The sequence below is a fragment of the Schistocerca cancellata genome, chromosome 8 (genome assembly GCF_023864275.1).
Source record: "Schistocerca cancellata isolate TAMUIC-IGC-003103 chromosome 8, iqSchCanc2.1, whole genome shotgun sequence".
Classification (NCBI taxonomy): domain Eukaryota; kingdom Metazoa; phylum Arthropoda; class Insecta; order Orthoptera; family Acrididae; genus Schistocerca; species Schistocerca cancellata.
This window is the reverse complement of record NC_064633.1, coordinates 359,587,488-359,610,719: the sequence shown is the minus strand read 5'-3', so window position 1 is coordinate 359,610,719 and position 23,232 is coordinate 359,587,488. Positions and strand designations below refer to the sequence as shown.

Below are 23,232 nucleotides of genomic sequence, written 5' to 3'. Positions count from 1 at the left end.
TTTCACCTCTGGACTTCTTTCTGCGGGGTACGTTAAAGGAGAATGTGTACCGTGATGTGCCTACAACCCCAGAGGATATGAAACAACGTATTGTGGCAGCCTGCGGCGACATTACACCAGATGTACTGCGGCGTGTACGACATTCATTACGCCAGAGATTGCAATTGTGTGCAGCAAATGATGGCCACCACATTGAACATCTATTGGCCTGACATGTCGGGACACACTCTATTCCACTCCGTAATTGAAAACGGAAACCACGTGTGTACGTGTACCTCACCCCTCATGGTAACGTACATGTGCGTCAGTGAAAAAGACCAATAAAAAGGTGTTAGCATGTGGACGTAATGTGCTGTTCCAGTCTCTTCTGTACCTAAGGTCCATCACCGTTCCCTTTGGATCCCTACGTAATTCGGTGCTCTCCGATATACACGATCGAACAGCGGAGGAGTGGTACTCAAGCGTCGACTTTAGGTTACAATATCTCCGGGTGTAATTAACATTTTACAATGCAACTAACGGCACTGATTACGTATTTGTTTATATGTTCAGATGTGCTAACAAAACTAACGGGGTTCCATTTAAAAAAACGTAGGTTTGTGTTAAAAACCATACTTCCGTGCATTTTTTTATGGTTTGTATTAACCAGTTACACTAGCCCCTCTCCTCACGTTCGGTCTGTGGAATCGATTCGTCAGTATTTGATGTGGTTTACGAAATATATCCAGCGGTAATGTTATGTGACTCACCCTGTATATATATCCAGGAGATTCAAATAAAAGTTCTGTTTTCAAGAAATCATCAACCTTGGACGACATGGCCTAATTGCTAATTACTCTTCAGTTTTTTATAATTATAATAATAACAATAATAATTATTAATATTATTACCGTTCGTAAAATTCAGCACTTCTTTCTACTCGGCTACCAATCGAATGCTTCTTACGACCGACTTATCGTGACCAGTCGCATCTGTAGGCTTCGCTTTAACAAATCGGGACCTTGCGCGCGCTCGAGACAAGCAACTACGAAACTCATTCTTGATCCCATAGATGCTTAAGAGGACATCAAGAAAATCTCACTGTTCATGACAGTTCATTTGTCCACTAACGTTTTACATTTAGCTTTGTTATTATTTATTTCTTCAGAAAAAAATTAAATCACCATAGTCAGCGACGGAAGAACGTTACAGCCAATACTTTGAGAAGCACACGAGACAAGCACAGAAAGCTGTAGAAAATTTAGAGAGAACGACTTTTACCTACCTTCTTTGTAAAACAGCAGAAAGCACGTACAAATACGGTTTTTAATGCTGTCTTGGCAAAGATGGAAAATTAAGAAGGAATATGTTACCATTACCTTCTTTGTAAATCCGTGCAAGATATTCAATTGGTCGTAGTACTCTTGTCCTGTCGAAGTCCTTTTGAAAATGAAATCAGAGTGCAGCCATGGCTTAATCATTCTTTTCACGGTGAGTTCACTGATCCTGAAATCAATCAAAAGTGTCAGAAACTGAATCTAACCCTTGTTTTGAAGTTGGGGCTACACTTTTAGATATTTACACGGTCCTGAAATTAACTCCGCCACTTACCGTTTTGAACTGAAACGGGGCAGTTTATAGAGTATTTAACACAATTTTATGTAATACTTTGATCTAGTGTAACATGTTCACAATTAATGGGAGCAAATTAAAAGTCGGCAGTCACCATTTTAAGATAATTTACTTATCTATTCGGGCCATTACAAGTATGACATACATAATTCCAACTTCACATGGCTCCAATTACATATGTAGCTCTGCTGTTGCACCGAGTGAGAAATGATTATTTCGTCGTTGAAACGAGATGTTTTTAGTTAGGAAAAGCAAGTGTACGCTTCGCTGGCAAAAATTATTATTAGCAGAAAGAAAAAGTTAATTTTTCTTTCTCATTATGTGTTTTTCGTGTTTACCTGGAAACCCTTGTTGCACTGCACGATATGTGGTTTGAACAACAGTTTAGCATTGAATAGCATATAATGATTAATTTCACATAAAGTGTTAGTGATTTTTACTTGTTAGCATTTCATAACTATTCAGCCACAGTTTTAAGGCATACAAGCTGTGGACAAGTACCTTACAAACGGAATAAGGAATAACGGTCGTGGTTTTAAATCGATCAATGATTATCTACAGAGCGTAGCCATATAGATGATATGTTATAATCTATACAATTGTTCACTGTTGGTTTTAGTGGAAACAGTGGAAAAGAAATTTACAGTATAATATGCAGAAAAATGCTCATCATTGGCATATTACAAATCTTCATTGTTTCTACGGCTTTTTAATTTTTTACATTTTTGTTTCCGCGGCAATACTTTAGTTCCCCTATGGCATCTATTTTACAACAAAGGTTCAGTAAATTCCGTAGCGTTTGACATAACGTTGCATCAAATTCTTATTGTATATTGGACTAAAATAGTGTCACGTAGCTGTACCTGTTAACAAGCAAGTACTGGTGCTTGCAATTCCCTTTGTATAGCGTGAGGGAGCAATAGTGTAGTGTACGGAGTTGTACGCAGACTCATTTGAAGTTTAACAGTTGTGCCTCCAATGCTACTTCCGTAGCTAAGACAATGCAATCTGTATGTTTTATTCTAGTACAAATGTTAGACAGTGAACTCGGGTAACTCGGTTGTTGATCATCGTAAGTATCGTAGAATAAACTGTGAAACGTTTGAAGGAGATTTCTAATTTGCAAGTTCTGTCTGGTCATTTAAGAAATATTGTGGTGTGTTATGATAGTGTGTATATATTTGTATTTCTCCTAACAAGTTCACCTTTCTGCCTGTTTCATTTACATGTAGGATCTGTGAGGTATATTCTAATTTTCCAGAAAAATGACCTCCATCTCAAAAATGTATCTCAAAAGTTGACCTGTTCTAGTTTTGGATCGTAAATGCATCCTTATTATCCTTTAACCTTACAGTGAAATTTCCTTGCCTACTAGAAACAATTTTCGCAAGTGGAGCATGCATTTGGCTTTTTCTAACTAGAAACATCGATCCAAACAAACGTAGTCCTAGCGGCAAAATAAATACGTCTCACATAGCATAACAACAGCGCTAACGTTTTGCAATGCTTAAGGTGTGAAGAAGGCATCTGAAGATGGACATACATGCATGAAGCCGGTTACGTGTTAATAAGGAACAATATTCGTTAAATAATGACTGCCGGCTTCCAATATTCAACATATATAGATATTTAACGTTATTAATTTCTGCACTTGTGTGAAAGTTGATCATTCGTAGGTAAGCGTGCAGCAATAAGTTTGCTATTTTTGTACATTATTTCTTGTATTAGCTATAGAATTAAATCCCTGTCTTAAAATATGAGGTATTTTAGGTCAATAGGAGATGATTAAAATATCTTTAGGTAACATAATACACAGCTTTCAATTAATCAAAGTTTAACTAAAAATAGTAGACATAGTTTAAGTTAGCACTGTAAAGGATGTAGGGCTGTAGATACTCTACTGTTATATCTGAAACATGAAGGATTTCATTTTCAAACACGTACCTGTAAACGGCGTTGACGTAAGCAGAGTGTGTCTGATTTTGAGCGTTGACTGAAGTTCCCATTGCTGTTTCTGGTCGTGGGTAAAGGAAATAAAGCATCAGTACAAGTGCATTTCTATCTTCTTAAATGAAATTAGAAAAGAATATAAATTTCTGCAGTCTTATATATTATGAAATTATGCTCCGACAAATGAGTTGCTTGTGTTGATACCAAAGTATTGGTATATACCCTGTTGTCAGAAAGTCATGTTTTCTCGGTTGACATTATACCTATCTCTGTAAAACAAGAGTGACGCCCCCATCCAAAGAACGTACGGAAAACTTGTGTATGAAACTCATAAACAAAATATCAGTAATATGCTATAAGGTAATGAGATGCAACTATTTACTAGCAAAAATACTAGATTATTAGATTTCAATAGTTACAATGGCAAGAAACACAGGAATTAACGTGTCGTAGGCACACGTGCAATATTATGTAGGGAAGGCAATGAGCTGCTATGTGACGCCAATGCTTTGACAATGCATGTTGCCAAAAATGGTTAAAGCAGCTGGTGCGCGTAAAAACAAAGACCTTTCGTAGCGAGATAAACGCGCGGAACGACTGCCTCATAGTGGAATCTTTGGATGAGATCTACTGTCCAAAATATCGAGATACCGCTGATATCATAAAGGACATGGGGATGTAGGTTTTCTCGGCAATTTTATTTGATAAAATCTTCTTGGGCTATAAGCTGAGTTGTGTCATGATAACGAAACGTCGCGACAACATGACACCACTATTCAGCTTATGGTGCGAAAGATTTCATCGATAGTAAAGCAGTATTTCTACCATTTTCTTTTCCCTTATGACTACAGAGAACCGTAATAATCACAAAGTAAAGCAGATAGTTGACGATGAGCCATAAGTAGGAAAATATTACACTTTAAGAAGAAGTATTGATTATTAGTTCATAAATTTAATACTGGCTTATGAAGTTAACTTCGTGGAAGCGTACGGAAGGTGGAGACAGGTGTCTCCCAAAGTTTTGGCTCGCAGTACAGAGGGCTCCGTACCTTACTTCGATGGCGTCATGGACCCTCGAAAATGTTAGGCTCGAAGCTAATAAAGTATTTTTACAGAAGCTAACGCAGTTCACACATTGTGCCGAGCGTAGAAATAACTTCTGAGTAGTAGCAGGTTTTTAGTTCCACACAAATACACGCAAGTTACATATCGATCAGGCAGTGACTTTTGTTGCATAGAAAAGTGCAGTGTGTTTCAAAATGAATATTTAGGTATTAAGACTTTTTAGCATTTATTAAATTCAATTTATAATGAAAGGGCATGCCAAACTGTTTTTCGTACAAGTGTTTAATGTATACACAATTCTTTACACATCGAGTCGACAGGCGAGACTTTGTCAAAGCTAGATAAGTGTGTCTGGAGTAATTGTTGCAACAACGGCTTCAATCCTGTTTCTTAAGTCTGGTAGATCAGCTGCTAGTGGAGTCACATATATATGATCCTTTACGAACACCCAAAGGTACAAATCGCATGGTATCAGATCGTGTGTGAACTTGGAGGTCGTGCAAAAGAAGATCTTTCATCCGGCCCCTGGGGGCCAATCTAGCGGTCGAGTACTACGTCGTTCGACCAATCGCGTACTGAGTTATACAACGTAATGAGGTGACTCACCATCTTGCTGTCTAATAAAGTCCTGTGATTCAGCTCCTTTAAATTGAGGAAAGAGTAACAGATCTAACGCATCACGATGCCAAACACGAGTTACAGTGGCTTCGCCGAGAAAGAAAGGTCCATAAACTTTCCTCCGGGATATGGCACAAAAACATTCAATTTAGAGAAGTCTCGATGAGCTGCAACATCACATGGAGCTTTTTCCTCACATTGTGATATTTAACCACTTTACCAGGGTTTCGATTGTTCCAATATATCATAGCAGGAACTTACCAACGTCCGGAAGTTGGCTAATATTTCATAAAACAAATCAACCACTGATGGGAAATTACAAAATATTTTTGAACGCAGAGCGCCTGTGAACGATACACGCCCTTCCAGTATACGGTTAAGCACGACAAAGGTAAATAGTTTCTTGTATCTTAAATGATGTACATATAATATAAATCAGTGGTGTACACGTCCGTCTTCATAGATGAGTGGTCAGCGTGGCAGAATGCTATGCGAGGGGTCCTGTTTCGAATCTCGGCTGCGTCGAAGATTTTCTCCAATCAGTCACTGGGGTGTTGTGTTGCTTCATCATCATTTCACCCTCATCGACACACAAGTCACCGAAGTGGTATCAACTAAAAAAGACTTGGACCAAGCGACCAGTCAACCCACGAGACCCCCTAGCCACACGACATTTCATTTTCAGTGATTGTACATGAACAGTTTTCTTCACCCAAGCAAACTGCAGTAATCATAGATTATATTTTTAAAGGAAAGAATAGGGCTTTATCGCCTCAGTAGTCATTTCTTGCTGATATGGGAACCAACCTGACATGATTCAAGCAAGTTACGAAAAGCCTAATTGAGGATCACTGGATGAAGTTTCGTACCCCGCATTCTCCGAATTGAAGTCCAGTGTTAATAAGATATTGACGCTTAAGTAACATGATTGATATGTACTTCTTCAGAGGGTTCACCGTCGAGTGCCAGTGAATACTAAATGGAGGATAGTGTAGTGGCCTGCTATGGCTGTCCAGTCTCAATCACAAGCGACGACCACCACGTGTTGTCTGAGGACCGGTCCACTACAATGTCGCATAAGAAATACCTAACGTGCCTAGCAGCAGTATCACTTGTTTCCCGCGTTAAACAAGATGTGAGAATATGGAAGCCCAAGGACCGGAGTGCCTCTGTGCAAAGCCACGCAATATTGCTGTTCCATTCAATCTTTCAAAGCAACGGAAAGTGTACCCTGACGAGTTGAATTATGGTACAGCATTTTTGTCTGATTCGGGTTTGTCACATGACACTTGAGCCTTTAGAGACAATTTTTCACCAATTTGGAGTTGGTGAGGGTTACGAACAAGGGGAGGCTCTGAGTCGGGAACCGTTTTAGATTCCCCTGATTGTTAGAAGATAAACGCCTCTGTAAAAGGTTCCTTGGTAAACGGTTTTACCTTTCGATGCAGCTGAAGTACGCACAAAACCACTATAGCAACACTCTAGTAACACAATTGTCCAAACATGCGTACTTCGAGAGTGAAGACTTGGACAGCCATCAGCCATCTGGCAGACCAAACGTTAATACTTTGAAGTATTACTTATCTATAACATGAATGTAAGTTGGTAGAAAACGCAGTGGGGGTTCTGGCGTGTGGGTGGATGATGTAACACAGACGTCATAGGGCGAAAACTTAATTAAGTGTACTGTACTAAAGACTTGCAGACTCTATCGATATTACAGTGAATAAATGTTGTTTTCTAGTTCCATTTTCATGTGTTTCCTTCTCAACTTCTTTTTTTTTTTTGCGGTCGACCAGCTGCCTATGTTCGACCAATTCGGAAAAAGAACAGCAGTAGAGCTCGTACGGTAAATGCGATGCGATGCTTGGTCTCTAATGTCAGACATACAAAGTACGGACACGCAGAAGCAGCAGTCTGATAGCGCGCGTAATTAATCAGTCGTGAGACGTTGTTTAAGAAGGATAAGAGATTCAACACAGAGTACTAAACAGAGAAGATTAGATATGTAAATTATACCGATAATTTCCTTTTCAGAAATTATTTTGCCAGCTGAGACCCATAGCAAGTGAATCAAAATTTAATAATTTTTTATTTGTAGTTCAGTAATATTAGTTATTTCGTATTGACTTACCACATATGATGTCCAGAGCACAGCGGGTAATGAACGGGTAGATATCAAAGTCTTTTCCATCAGCTTTTGGTTTAAGTTTCTCAACTAGAATCTCTCCGTTTTCAGCAAATATTTCGACGAAGTTGTCTAATATGCGGAAGTGGAAAGCAGGCGTAATCATTTTACGGTGCGTGTGCCACTTGGAACCTGTAAACGTACAAGCTGATCTTAGCGACAGTGGAGAATCATTGATGTTAAGAACGCAGTGAAAAACATAGTCCTGTCCATTCTGTCACTGAATTGCATCCTCTGATACTTCCTGCAGTCAGCGCCTCGACACTTGTCAACTAAATGCTCCGCAAAGTTGCACGCTTTCCTGTAGCACCCAGCTACAGAATATAGGTGGCATATAGGTGAAGGGGGGGAGGGGAGAGGACCGACTTCGAATATCTATAATCCATGAACCCTTCATAAAAACAGGACCTACATATGTTACCGCGATACTCGTGTAAAAAAGTAACCATATGCAGATCAGAGGTGATGCACTACGCTTGTGTGTGTGTCTTTTTTTTAATAATTTGTGCTTCTGTTGTTCATGAATGATGGCAACATTTACTAAAGACAGGTGGCCATTTTACTTCTAATTTCAAAATAGTTTGACAGGATCCTGATTGGTTTGTTTTGTCAAATATAATCGAACTATTAGTTCTGTCAAATGAATGTTGTTTGATAGCAGCCATATTGAAATACATATTCGCTCCCAGTTTGTACTGTCCTTCTTTGTATCGTATCGTTTGAGTAAGTGACTTTAATAATGTTACAAGAAAGCGCAAACTGCTCACCATCGATAATATACATGCTCAGTGAGAGAGCTAGGCGCTCTTTGGATTGCGACACCATTATTCCATGACCTTACGGTTACACAAGGAAAGGCTAAGGAACTTCTGTTCTACACTTGGAGGATAGTGGTTGCGAATATTGTTTACCCCAAGTAGCATTGCTGTAATCGTGGTTAAAGAAAATGATTTAAATGTAAAAGTAACGTCCGTAAATGTCGAGGTTTCAGTTGCGACTGACGTCAGGAGGAACCTGTATACATATTACTGGAGAATATAATTATAATTTCAAGGTATGTTAGTGATTATTGTTCCAGTAATTTCCTTTATATCGCCAAGGATTATTATCGGCACTTTGTGGAGCGTAGGGATAGGTGTAAGATGGATGAGTAGTACGAACATCCATCACGGTAACTTCCCTGTTTGGGGAAATTATTATATCACCGTTTTTCAATTTGTGTTCAATACAACTACCATCCACCATCTACTTAAGTGCAACACCAACACGCGCATGTACTTCCTGCGGGCAATGAAAGTAGAACGATTCGACGAACTAACTTTGTAGGTGAAAGAAATAACATTGTCTAAGTAATTTCGAACACTTCGGCAGAAACAAGTGGAGCACTTGCACGTGAAAGGTAAAGGGCCAGAGTTCGAGTCTCGGTGCGGCACACAGTTTTAATTTAATAGGAAGTTTCAAAAATATTTTCACTTTTAACAAAAGCCATTGATTCAATAACATTGCAAGGAATCTCTGCATCGTAAGAAGTCTATTGAGATTATATACTGTGAATTGCACTGCCCACTTCAAAAATGCCACGCCGCAGTTCGCATGTTTAGTGTATTTAAGTCTCACCTGTAATTCTAATTTGAGCGAGGTGCAACAAACAAGCAGAATTTCACACAATCAGGAAGGCCACTTTCAAAGAAGAAACGATTCCTTATTATTTCTTTAACGTTTACATCAAATCTGTACACGTTAATTTCTTAATTTCTTGAGGCATTTACCTTGTTTATTGTTCTCTTTATAAGAACTACAAATTAAATTGCACAATACAATATTTCCTTTGTTTCTCGTCATCAATCAGAAACCAACCACACATCCAGTCACAAATTGTTTTCAGTATAGTGTCCGGTATGAACCATTCCTACCTGTTACATTATTCGTCATTCAGCAATTTTGTAAACAACAAATGGCAAATGTTGCTACACATTGTCCATAAGACATATTTATGGCAGTCAATTGGTGTAAGTTCTGCTTCTGTCTTTTATAAAAACGGAAATAGACGGTACGTACCTGTGCTTGTGAGGAGACCCTGTCCCAGCCAGGGATACAAGAAGGCGTAGAAGTTTGACTTGTCTATTATCTCGCTGCTGGACATTATTTTCTGAAACAACGGAAAAGATAAATTATATGTTTTTATCGTTTAATCACGCCTGTCACATTTATGTGTTTCTGTGAAGAAAATGTCATACGAGGCGCAAAATTATGATGTACGAACTCACACGTCCCGTTTCGTTGTTCCGGGATAATGGAGAACTATCAAAGAAGTGGAGTGGCTAAAGGATTAAAATGACTGCACCAATGGAACTTTTATACTTATTTTTATTACCACAACCGGTATCTGACCCCAACGCCATTTGCCAGTGGGTATCTGAAGAATACTGAGAAATTAAGAACAATGGAATAAGTTACGTGAACAAGAATGAATATGCACATCTGCGTGACTACCCTGCAATTCACACTTACGTGCCTGGCAGAGGGTTCATGAACTACTTTCAGACTATTTTTCTACAATTCCATTCTCGAACAGGGCAAGGAAAAAAACGAAGACGAAAATCGTCATGAGTGAGCACTGATTTCTCTTCTTTTTGTCCTGTTGGTGGCAGTCAACGAATTATTTTCCTAACGCTTGACATGGTCAAGACTGTGGAAACATAATCTTATTTGTCTAGACCAGGGGTTCCCAGATGGAGTAGTAAACAAAACACGTAGTGATATTGGTAAAACTATTTGCTTACCTTACTTTATTTTCAAAGTAAAATGCTGTTGAGAACACTGATTGATAAAAGTATCGTCTGTATAATGTTAAAGTCAACGGAATTCACAATTTTGTGGTAACAAAACGTATACAAGACAGAGGAAAGTCGGATTGTACCCTCCTCATCCCTCTCTTCATTAGTCGTCGCTGCCTTGGCAGGGAATGATCCATCTTTTTTGACGTTGGCGATATTTTCATCGGGTCTTGGTGGTGTGTATTCGAAAGTTTCGTGCCGCTATGCAACTGCCGCCAACTTACGCGGTATACCAATGTGTGGCGCTGCGGTCATGCCGTAGTGAACGGTTTATTGTTGTTTTTGTCGCTTTGTTGGGGGTTACGTTAAATGATGTCGTGATACGAAGAAAGCTTGCGTCTGGACTCGAAGTGTGCGTATTACAACGAGTTGATTTTTGATTACTATTATTTTTAGATAAAATTTAACTTGATTATGTGACGGATACATGGTTGTGCTGTAAGTTAACAGAGAAACGGTTTTCAAACCATGAAGATCCTTCTACCTCCAAGGATGCAGTTAGAAAACCGAACCAACACCTTACCACAAGTATGATGAAAGCTACATACAATTTGGCTTCACAGTAAAGGCCGGTACAGAAACTAATAATAATCCAATTCTCCAAAGCGTAGTACGCTTAGAAACACTTTCAAATCAAAACATGAATCCTTCTTTATCAAAACGTTATGAAAGTTCTAAGCGCTCTGTGTTAGTCGGTAAACCTACCGACTTTTTTTCAAAGAAAAACAAATGGAATCCAAATGGGAGTGCAAATACAAATTCTGTTGGCACTGTTACTAGGATGATAAAAGCCTCATACCTGTCTTGTTTTAGAATTGAAAATAAAGAAGAACCTCACACAATTAGTGCGTCACTCTTACTGGCTACGTGTATGGTACAGCAGTTTGGGGAAAAAGCCGCCAAAGAAATACAAAAACTTGTGTTATCAAATAATACGGTAAAAATGAGAATTGAACTCATGTCTTCCAATATTGAAGAAATGTTATTGTTACAACTGCAACAGTGCACTTATTCTGCTCTTCAAATACACGAGAGTACAGACGTCACAAATATGGCGCAGTTACTCGTTTTTGTACGCTCTGACCGTCATGAAGATGTAAGAGACGAGTTCTTATTTTGCAAATCGCTTCAGTCAAATGTCATAGCAAAAAACATTTTCAGTATGGCAATAATGTACTGGCATGCGTACAGACAGCTCCAATCCAATGCATGATTACGTAACAGCGCTGACAAGAAAAGGGTGGAAGTTGCACCTGATTGTCGAATTCAACAAGAGGCTTTAGTTTCTAACTCTTCATATTGTGTTGACAGACGCTGTGAAGATTACACACTTTATCAAGGCAAGCGCGCCAACTCAAGATATTTACACTGTCGTTTAAAGATATGGGAGGTAAATTTAATAGTTTGTTTCTTCATACTGAAGTAAGATGACTCTCTCGCAGCAGGATTTTAAAACTCAATATGACGGAAGCAGGATTCGTTATGATTTGGAAAGTAGGGCAGAGGGTGAGCTATTGTGAACAGTTCAGTGACAGCGTTATTCTCATCAGGATAGACAAGACACAAACACTGACAAAAATAGTTAAAGTATATACCCCAAGGTTGCAAAAAGAAGATTAAGAGATAGAGGAAGTGTATGAGGATACAGAACGGATAATTCAGTAAATAAAGGGGAGATGAAAATATAATAGTTATGGAGGACTGGATTGTGGTCTTAGGGAAAGGAGTTGAAGAAACGGCTACGGGAGAACATGGGCTTGATGGTAGGAATTATAGAGGAGAAAGATTAATGGAGTTTTGCAGTAAATTTCAGGTAGTAATAGCGGATACTCTGTTCGAGAATCTCAATAGCAGAACGTGTAGTTGGAAAAGGACAGGAGATGCGGGCAGAATTCATTTACATTATGCCATGGTCAGAAAGAGATTCCGAAATCAGATATTGGATTATAAGACACACCCAGGAGTAGACACAGTCTCCGATCACAGTTAGTAATGACGAAGAGTGGGCTAAAGTTTAAGAGACTAGTCAGGAAGAAATGGGGTACGGAAGTAGTAAGGAATGAAGAGATACGCTTGAAGTTCTCTAAGGCTATAGATACTGCAATAAGGAATAGCTCATTAGACAGTACAGTCGAAGAGGAATAGACATCTCTAAAAAGGGCAATCACAGAAGCCGGAAAAAAAGTAGGTACAAAGAAGGTATCTGCGAAGAATCCATGAGTAGAACAAATATTTCACGGTCCACCCGACGGGACGCCCTAGGCACACGGCATTATATTTACATTCAGTTGACCGATGGAAGAAGGAAATACAAAAATGTTCACGGAAATTCAGGAATACAGAAATACAAGTCGCTAAGGAATGAAATAAATAGGAAGTGCAGGCAAGCTAAGACGAAATGGCTGCATGAAAAATGTGAAGAAATCAAAAAAGAAATGATTGTCGAAGGACTGACTTAGCGTACAGGAAAGTCAAAGCAACCTTCGGTGACATAAAAGTCAAGAGTGGTAACATTAAGAGTGCAACGGGAATTCCACTGTTAAATGCAGAGGAGAGAGCTGATAGGTAGAAAGAGTACATTGAAGGCCACTATGAGGGATAAGAATAGTCTGATGTGATGGAAGAAGAGACAGGAATAGATCTCGAACAAGTATGGGATCCATCATTAGAATCATAATTTAAAAAAGATTTGAAAGATTTAAGAGCAAATAAGGTGTAAGAGACAACAGATAGCAGAAATGCGAACAGCGAGAGACTTAACATCAGAATTGGTGGTCACGTAGTAAACAAAGTTAAGGAATTGTTAAGGCAAATGACCCTGACGTTTCTCTGTCTCGTGATGACTGGGTGTTGTGTGATGTCCTTGGATTAGTTAGGTTTAAGTAGTTCTAAGTTCTAGGGGACTGATGACCATAGATGTCAAGTCCCATAGTGCTCAGAGCCATTTGAACCATTTTGACCGCTGACGGATGGTGCAAGGAGGACATAAAAAGCAGATTAGCATTGGCAAAAGGGCATTCACGGGCAAGAAAAACGTACTAGTATCAAACATACGTCTTAATTTGAGGAAGAAAGTTTCCGGCCGTCGGTGGCCGAGCGGTTCTAGGCGCTTCAGTCTGGAACCGCGCGTCTGCTACGGTCGCAGGTTAGAATCCTGCCTCGGGCATCCTTAGGTTAGTTACGTTTAAGTAGTTCTAAGTTCTATGGGACTTATGACCTGAGATGTTAAGTCCCATAGTGCTCAGAGCCATTTGAACCATTTTTTGAAGAAATTTCTGATGAAGTACGTTTGAAGCACAGCATCGTATGGTAGTTAGACATGGACTGTGGGAAATCCTGAACGGAAGAGAATCGAAGAATTTGAGATGTGGTGCTACAGACGAATCTACAAAATTAGGCGGACTGATAAGGTAAGGAATGAGGAGGCTTTCCGCAGGATCGGCGTGGAAAGGAATATAAGGAAAACACTGACAAGAAGGACGGCCAGGATGATGCAACATCTGTTAAGACATCAGGAAATAACTTCCATGGTACTTGAGGGGGCTGTAGAGGGTAAAATCTGCAGCGGAAGGGGTTTTTAAGTTCCTCGGCGACACAAACAACGACATGAAGAACAAGACAAATATAGCCTTTCAAAAGAAAGTAACTGTTTTTAGTTCAGTAGCACTGACAGTAGGCCGGCCGGAGTGGCCGTGCGGTTCTGGGCGCTACAGTCTGGAGCCGAGCGACCGCAACGGTCGCAGGTTCGAATCCTGCCTCAGGCATGGATGTGTGTGATGTCCTTAGGTTAGTTAGGTTTAATTATTCCTAAGTTCTAGGCGACTGATGACCTTATAAGTTAAGTCGCATAGTGCTCAGAGCCATTTGAACCATTTGCACTGACAGTAACTTTTTCGCATTCCCTGCTCCTACATCGTTTTCGGAAGACAGTAAAAAAGCTTATATGGAAGATTTAATTTGAGACTCTACTACACCTTTAGAGGTCCTCCGAAAAAGCTTTGAAAAATACTTTCCCGAAGATTACACAAAATATAACTGGATAAGTAATCCATTTTCAGGAAAAGTGTCAGAAGAAGTAATCAAGAAATAAACCTTCATCGACATGACTAGCGAAGGTCCGGTGGAGATACTTTCAAAAAGGAAATTTGAAAGCTGACTAATTACTGATTTTGAAGTGTGATTAATGGTTTACAATCAAAGCTTAATTTGATTGTGAATTTTTTTGCTTTTCAGGCTCTAGTTGACTATACTCCACATTCAGTTAATTGTTCTTTTGCACAACTGGTTTATGCTATTTGCGATGTAAAAGTATAGTAAATATTTTAAATGTCATTCCTCTCTTACTCACTGAATATTTAAATCACCACCAGCTTAATTGAATTTCATGTTAATTGACATAAATAACTACATCATTATTGAGCAAGATGGCGAAAATGATTCCTCTAGTACTGTTCTTCACCCCTGTGTTATTCATCCCTCAACCTTCCGCAACCCCTCCCCCCGTCCCCCCGAATCCTCTATCTCAGGGTTCGACAAAAATTGACTAAATTCATAAAAAATGTCAAGTGGTACGGAGTGACAAAAAAGCCTGGGGCACCCTGGACAAGACCACGAGTTTATAAAATGATATGACCGGTGCCAGCAGTCATCTTCCGATTATAAAATATCCTTACAGAGTGTGACATGTCAGATGTTAGGGTTTTTTTTGTTGTTATAGCGTCTCACGTCTTGAGTGTACAACACTTGGCATGTTACACTTTGTAATATTTTATCATGTCGAGATCTAAAATGTTTTACACTAAAATATTTTCGCATTCGGAGGAGGAAGTTGGTGACAGAAATTTTGTAAGAACGGTGACATAATCTGAAAACAATCTGAGAGGCTGCTAAGATGGCTTCCTAAATCATTTATATATTGTAGTTTAGGAGTAGCAGAGGGCCTATAATACTTCCTAGGGGAACACAAAATATCAGTTCTGTTTTACCCTATGACTATATGGCCTTTCTGACGGTATCAATAATCCAGCTGCGCAACTTGGACGAATCTCCACAGGTAAGCAATTTAATCGGAAGCCACTTCTGATGAACAGTATGAAAAGCCTTCTGGAAATCTAGAATTATGAAATCAGAAGTTACCTTCCAACAGCACTCATTACTTTGCGAGAATAAATATCTAGATGTGTTTCACAAGAACAATATTTTCTGAATCAGTGCTTTTATGTGTAAGTGGATCCTTTCCTTTGAGGTAACCCACAATATTGCTCGAATGTCCCATAATCCTACTGCCTGATATGAGTCAGTGATATGGGGCTGTAATTCAGATGATTGATTGTATTTTTTTCTTGAGTACTGGCGTGATCTGCATAACTTTGCAGTTTTTACGTGGGGATCTTTCGTCGAACAAGCGGTCTTAAATGATTCCTAAGTATGGAAGTATTATATCGGCAGACTCTGAAAGGAACATAATTAGTATACAATGTGGACCTTAAAACTTGGCTGTATTAATTGATCTAAAATCCATCGCAGCTGTTCTTTTATTCGAATTCTGGATTATTTCGGAAAACTGTTTCTTTGGTAAAGGAATTTCGAAAACCTTGTTTAGTAAGTTCGCTTTAATGACACAGTCATCGGTAACGTTACCACTGTCAGTGCACAGTGAAGGTGTTGATTGTGTCTTGCCGCTGGTGTACTTTACATAAAAGCAGAATTTCTTTGCATTGCCTGCCAGATTTCAGGACAGAGCTCCATTGTGGAAACTATTAAAAGCGTCTTGCATTGAAGTCCAAGATAATTTCGAGCTTTTGTGAAACCCCGCTAATCTTGAGGGAATTTGCGTTCTTTTATAACTGATATGCTTTTTCCGTTGCTTAGCATCACTGTTCTGACCTGTTTTGTGTACCGTAGGGGATCAGTTCCGTCTCTTATTAAATTTTAGTGCAAATCTCTCAGTTGGCGTCAGTACCTTTTCTTATTATGTAACAACAAAACATCAAAATAAGCATAATATAATAAATAAAGCGGTGTAATAACTCGTCTACAAAGGCATAGTAAAGTAAATAATGTGGTACAGCAACTAGTACACAATTTAAACAAATAATAAATGTGTGTTTTCTGGTGGGAAATGTGAATCGGTGGTATTTAAATTAAGAGAGGCAGGGAAGGGGGACAGGGAGAATCAAATGATAATGACATAAGTACAATGCTTTAAAAGTAAAACAAAATACAAAATTAATGGCTTTTAAAGGATTTTTAAAAACGCATAAAAGAAAGGCACGTGAAACCTCGTAATACGAAAAAAGTGAAAACAACAGACGACGCTAAGAGACCCTAAGACGATATCTCTGCAGCAAAACAAGATGTTTGCACAACGTTGAGTCTAAGGTACTGAGCGAGGCCTGTTGTTTACCATATGCGAGGCAAACAAACGGTTTAACAATAAGTGACGGCACTCGATATATTTACAGTGCAACGCATCGAGCAAGCATGCATGTATTTGTGGACAACCCGCGATAAGACAATCCGATTGGCGACACAGAAGAGACATCTGAGTGATAGGCATGTGATGACAGAAACGTTGCGTAACAGCAAGCGTTGAGACTACAGCGTCTGCAAAGCGGCACCCTACTGCAAGTGGATTACGGCGGGGCAGATAAGGGCCTTTTACGATTTGTTGACGTTACAGTTCACTAGCAGTGAGAAACTCCACCAGCTAGCTCCCAACAGCCTACTCATCGCAGTCTTCCAATCTGCCTGTGTCGCTTTTCCATAAGCTTTTAAAGGCGGACAGCGCTGGTCTAAGCATCACATAACCAGATCCGAAGAATATAGCAATCTCGTTCTTTCGTATTCTCCTTCCCTCGATTTCCGCTGTTTGTGCTTCGATTTAATCCGCTATCGTGCTTCAAATGTACATTGGGAAACTGTTCTCCACGGTTCCTCGCCACTTTATCACCTCTACTAACCCGCCCCTAGTTCGTTCAGCACTTCTGTAACTAATTCCCCTCGACAGGAGGAGCCCTTCACTTCCAGTGCTGTCGTTTCTACAGTTTAGGTATGTTTTGCTAAACAACGAGGTAGGGGTCTGACATTGCATCGACAATGAGAGAGGAGACGAAGCACTAGAGCAGTCCAACAAAGATGCTGGAAGGTATTCGTTGCAGTCTGTTCGAAGATTCTATCACAGCATTCGCCTTAACTAATCACGAAAATGAGAGAAATATTAATAGAAGTCTATAAATGTGGACTGGTCCATATCTCTCAAGAAGAAAAGCAGTAACTTTATTATTATTGTCAACTCTCTCAGCCATCGACGCCTCTAAAGTCATTGGTCTCTAATAAGCTATTATTAATAACTTTTCTCTCTCTCTCTCTCTCTCTCTCTCTCTCTCTTTCCAAGCATTAATCCCGACCTGCGGGGTCTGCTGGTTAATCGGATGTGGCATGTTAAGGTTAAGGGGTGGCTGGATGCCCTTCCTGCTGCTACCCCACACCCACCCGGAAGGAATTATTGTACCCCAACTGTCTGTGTCTAGTGTAATCCATGGATTAGTGCGAATGTGTGCAGATGTCTGTGAGCAGTGTAACAGAGGCGGCACGTTGTGACCAGTCCGGTATTCACCTAGCGGGATGTGGAAAACCGCCTAAAAACCATATCCAGGCTGGTCGGCATACCGGCCCTCGTAGTTAATCCGCCTACCCGAATACAGGAAGCAGCTAGTTAGCGCTCTCGGCTACTCCGGCAGGTCACTGTTAATAACTTTTGTATTTCTTTTATTTACTGTTAGTAGTTAGTACAAATTCTGTGCTTTTGGCTACCTCATATCATTCAACACTTCTTCTAAAGAATCCTAATTGTAATCTAGAAAACTAATCTCGTTGGACTTGTTATTGATGTCTTATATCTTGACATTCTTTTTCCGGGGCAAATTTTTGCCTGGGCTTTGTACATTGTACATGAAACATTTTACAGCTATACAAATAAGGTTCAGAGCCCAAGGGAAATGCAGCCACCTTGCCCAAATCTCCTTCTAGTGAATGATTGTCTTCCCTCATTGTCCTTATTTCAAATATGAACGAAGTTTTCATAGATATCGTAAATTATTTGTCTGTTCGTATGTTTCACCACACTTCTCCAGAAAAATTTTTATAGCATATTTCTGATATTTTTATTCTAGTTTATCAAATTCCATACAGGTAATCCATGTTCTCTGAATAAGCGTTAGATCATAATCGATTCTGGATGGTATCTTTAAATTATATGGAATGAAACTGACGTTCACTCATTTTTGCCTTTATTTTTGCTTGCCTTTCTCTCTGTTCATCAGGCTACAATAGCAAGATTTATACTGAAGTGATTGTTTTCTATTTTCGAATTGCAGAATTTTGGTCTCATAGATTTTCGACGTCACCATAAATATATGTCCAGTTAGCACAACTCCATCTGTTTTTAGCAGTTCTGACGATCATCATCTGGATTTGTTGCCTTGTATGCTCACTGGTCATTCATTATGCTGTTCAGTTCCGAAAGATCTAAACGGAAGGAAACACTTCTTATGCCTGTATGTCGATAGCCACATTTAAAATTGTTAACATTATTTCTTAGAAGAGTGTTAACTAATAAGATTTAATTTCATTTCAGGATTCCGAAATAGTTCAGCTGATTTACGTGTAGTCAGCAATCGCCTTTTCAGGTTAGAAGTATGACGTGCATGGAACTAACAGAACTGAAACGTTCCCGCATAAACTGATATTTTTTCAATTCAAGCAAAGCAAAGTGCACTGCTGTAACAGTAGCAGATGTCGACAGCAATATGAATAAAAGGAGAGAAAAGCTTGACGCTCATTGGTGAGTACCAGGACCACAAGTATTTACCCTACTGCAATTTGCTACCCAGTGCCTCTTTTGCTACAAAGCAAGTGGAATGGTGAAAATCCGTTCCGTGCGCTCGTAACTCGCCGTTTACCTTTCATCGTCGAGCTGTTGTTCAGACGTGAGTAATGGTAACGAGAAAAGTCATTGCATAAAAGCAGAAAAAAAGATTTCTTCATCTGCACAGACATTATTAGATAGGATGTACAGTCTCAGTTAGTGGAAGTGTGGGGGAGTAGAAAGTACCAAGGCCTGACTGGGAATTGGTCTAACCATTCTCCTACAACGATTTGAAAAAACAAGGATAATCTAGTTCTGGACTGTTGGGCGGGGAGTTGAACCCCGCTTTTGCCAACTACGAGTCCATTGTCAACAACTGCGCCATCTCATTTAAATGTCTGGGGAGATGGCCACAAGGCATTTTGGGTTCGTAGTTGCAACATACCAGAGAAAAGAAATTCGCAAATGACCATACTGTGCGTCGGAGTTATGGATGTACATATACAGTCAATGGTCACTAAAGAAAAGATTTCACGCACTAAAGATGGTCTAACTATCGAAGCGATATTTGGCCTAAAATCTTTTAACTATAGTAACAGTAGAGGCCCCAAGTACCGGTCTAAACAATGTTGGGAGCCCCTAAATGACGAGATCACATGAGAAATTTCTGACTGAAATTTTGCTTACATATGCATATCTAGCCGCCCACATTCTATATGACAACATTGCCGTACAGCAAGTAATAAGTCAAGACGTGTTTCTCATTCACATAATTTTGACAATACATGGGAAGCCAATCTAACATAATACGAAGGGTTCTTTACTCAGTAACAGGAAAATATTTCTGTTGGAGACAGTGGATTGGATTGGATTGTTTGAGGGAAGAGACCAAACAGCGAGGTCATCAGTCTCATCGGATTGGGGAAGGACGGGGAAGGAAGTCGGCCGTGCCCTTTCAAAGGAACCATCCTGGCATTTGCCTAGAGCGACTTAGGGAAATCACGGAAAACCAAAATCACGATGGCCGGACGCGGGATTGAACCGTCGTCCTCCGGAATGCGGGAGACAGTGCACAGTCATTGAAGGGAACTGTATTGCTTTGTGGAATCGGGAAACACAAACAATACTTACCTCCATGTGTTCCGGCTTTTGTATCTGTACCGCTGGGTAAGGACCCATCCAGGTGCGAAAGATAGGTGCGAACTTCTTGTGGACCTCGTCAAATTTGCGCATTCGATCTGCAACAGAAAGCATGTGAGACAACATTTCATCCAAGTAGCCACGTATATGTGCTAATATGTGAGTTCACTCTTCTCACTTTTGTCGTATGTAATGGCATGCAGCGTAGTCAGCGGTACAGGTCAATCTGATCAGTCCCTGGGGAACTTCACAACTGCCCTTTTTTCATGGAAATCATAGCGAGCCTACATTTGTCTCAACGAGGCCAATGCCCCAATGAACGGAAAGCATTGTGTGTCTCATTTGTAACACTGCACAACACAATTATAGAATCACTCTTTCCAAATACCGGAAATGCCTCCCATTGCGACACATGTCTGAAATTTGGCTCAGTGGTGCCTGCAACCCCCCTGTGTGATGGTGCTAAAGCTTGGCGCCCTGCGACGTCACCCTCGGGCTCCAAGACAGTAAGGGGTCGATACGTACGAAAGAAAGGCCACGCTTAGCAGCTCATGTGAGGTGTGATGTGGGTTAATGACGTCAGATTAGCACCATATTTGAACACAACTCTGCCCAACGCCATCGTGGACATGTCACACGATGGGAAGGTTGTCACATCCAGTGTTACTGTCTTATCCACATTTCATCTCTTCTTTTGACCCATCTGCGGCGGAGAACAGAACGTTGTCTCCAGCGTTGGAAACACACAGTTTCCTTATGGGTGGCCGAGGAAAAGATTTCAGAGACATCACAGCTCAGAATAGGCACGAAAAGGCTTCGAGGGGTGGCATAAAGGGTGTCAATTATCTTTTTTCTTGGAGCATTGATTCCCACACATTTCATGGTAAGAAACGACAATTCGCTGTGCGGTAAGTAACAGGACAACCTTCGACACTGCAGACACCTTCAGACGTTTCTAACCTTTTCTGAGGCTACTGTGGGGTTGTATCTCCATCGAACGTGATTGCATCACTTTGGAGTGCAGTGCGCCTGCAATTTTTGCTCCTGTGTACAGTTTGGAACGACTATGGACTGTTAAAACCATTCGACGAAATCTGGAGGTGATCTGAAGCAACGAAGTATGCTTATGCATTTTCAGCCCTTCTGATTCGCACCCTCCTGTGGCGTGATCACGGGAGAAGGTTGCGATGTTGACGCACACGTGAATGAAACACGAAAGCATTCCCAGTTCGGCAGCAACCTTGATGGCTCCCGCCCGCCTTTACTGCAAATTTTAAAAACGCGCCTTTACAGAGGGAATCTGCTAATTACACTTAGATGCCCGCAAGCAGGTAACCCTTTGACACTCCTCCATACAAGAAGCGTCATTTCGACCGAGGGTGACGTCGTAGGACACCACGCTTTTTCACCATTACAGAGGAAGATTTTAGGCATTTATGAGCCAAATTTTAAACCTTTGCGTCGCAGTGGGAGACAGTTACGGTATTTCTAAAAAGTGGTCCTGTAATAGTGTTGCGTAGTGAAGAGTAAAGGTGATTTATGTATCAGATCCATTGATTATCGTATCGTCACTGGAGATGGAAAAAGGGGAGGGAATGAGTTATCTTGAATCATACATTCAGATCTGAAATGTGGGAATGCAAAAAGTCAGAGCCCTACAGTTGAACAGTTGTGTACACTAAGAAAGGAACTCATATGTTTTTCTCAAACAAATAATATATTACATAATTTATTCCTGATTTTTGTATATCCATTTGTATCTTTTGAGGATATGTGTTTGTGTTTGCAGTTAAATGGACAACTCAGAAATGGCTAGTAAGGACAGCACTTTGCCCGATCCAGGAAGAATGGAAAATGGAATAGTAAATGAAGAATAAACAGACACAAAAATGGGAGAAAGCAACAGTAAAAAACGTGTACCTGGAACAGCTCCAAAATACACAGATGTCCTATACTTCTGTAGGTCAGATCTTAAAAGGGAAAACGTGAATCACACCTGAGAACCCAATAAAAAGCACGCACAAGAATAGTCAGGCGCACAAATTCAGAGTTACCAGATCCACACGAGAATTCGTTAGCTAGTGACACTACACGTAACTCAATGGTTACATGAATTCGTAAACAAGAGCATTGTATTCGTTTACCACAGGAATGATTACAGCTGAGAAAACGAGCCGCGTACTTCTCAGTGCTCTTGCGAAACCAGGAGCAGAAAATGGAATGTACCGAGAGAACAGCGACAGGTCGTGAGTAATCAACTTCAGCATCAAAATGAATAAAGACCTACATGTTTCAGTGTAATACCACATAATGCTGTTAGTAAATTACGAAATGACCTTACAAATAAGGGAAGCCAAATTACTTATCTTCATAAATGTCGGACTTAAAATATTTCATAAACTCCTAAACGTCGATGTAGTGGCCAATTTCACCATAGAGTGACCAATTATATATGCAATAGCAGGCTGAATCTCATATTCTTTAATACGGAATATGATCGATGAATGTTTACAAAATTCACAGCAGCATTTGTGATTTACAGCGAAGGTAGAAGAAGATACCATCACGGAAGATTCATTGGTGAAACTGTAAGGTAATAAGCGTCTAGCTTCGACTTTAAAGCTACCATGATTTTAACACCAATCGTAGTGATGACCGATAACAGTTATCTTTAGTGAAGAAACAAAATGTTAGAGGTAGTGGGGATGTATTGGCATCTGCGATTTGTTTTTGGGGATGGGGGGGAGTGGGGGATTACTGCTATGGGAGTCCGTATTTGAGGGATGGACCTGTTACAGTTTACTGCCAGTTAACAACACTCTGGTAACATGATACCTCACTTGTACGCCAGCCAGCAATGCATCACTTGAATTAACGCATATAGCCTCGCCTGGTACACAGCTGCCCATGTACTCACATATGTATGCTTCGTAGTACGGGTTTTCGAGGAGGCG

General features: G+C 40.1%; 1 protein-coding gene across 2 annotated transcripts in view; it reads right to left on the bottom strand.

Annotated features, from left to right (window-relative positions):
* LOC126095283 (cytochrome P450 4C1-like) overlaps positions 1–23,232 on the bottom strand; it is a 292,169-nt gene that overhangs the window by 28,494 nt on the left and 240,443 nt on the right. The window contains exons 2-6 of one of the 2 annotated variants that reach the window (XM_049910046.1): positions 20,270–20,376; positions 9,491–9,581; positions 7,379–7,564; positions 3,556–3,625; positions 1,359–1,485 (exon numbers count right to left, since the gene is read on the bottom strand). The exons of the other annotated variant lie outside the window; for it this stretch is intronic. Coding sequence (XP_049766003.1) covers positions 1,359–1,485; positions 3,556–3,625; positions 7,379–7,564; positions 9,491–9,581; positions 20,270–20,376 — 581 coding nt within the window. The remainder of the gene's footprint in view (positions 1–1,358; positions 1,486–3,555; positions 3,626–7,378; positions 7,565–9,490; positions 9,582–20,269; positions 20,377–23,232) is intronic. 2 annotated transcript variants of the gene reach the window in all.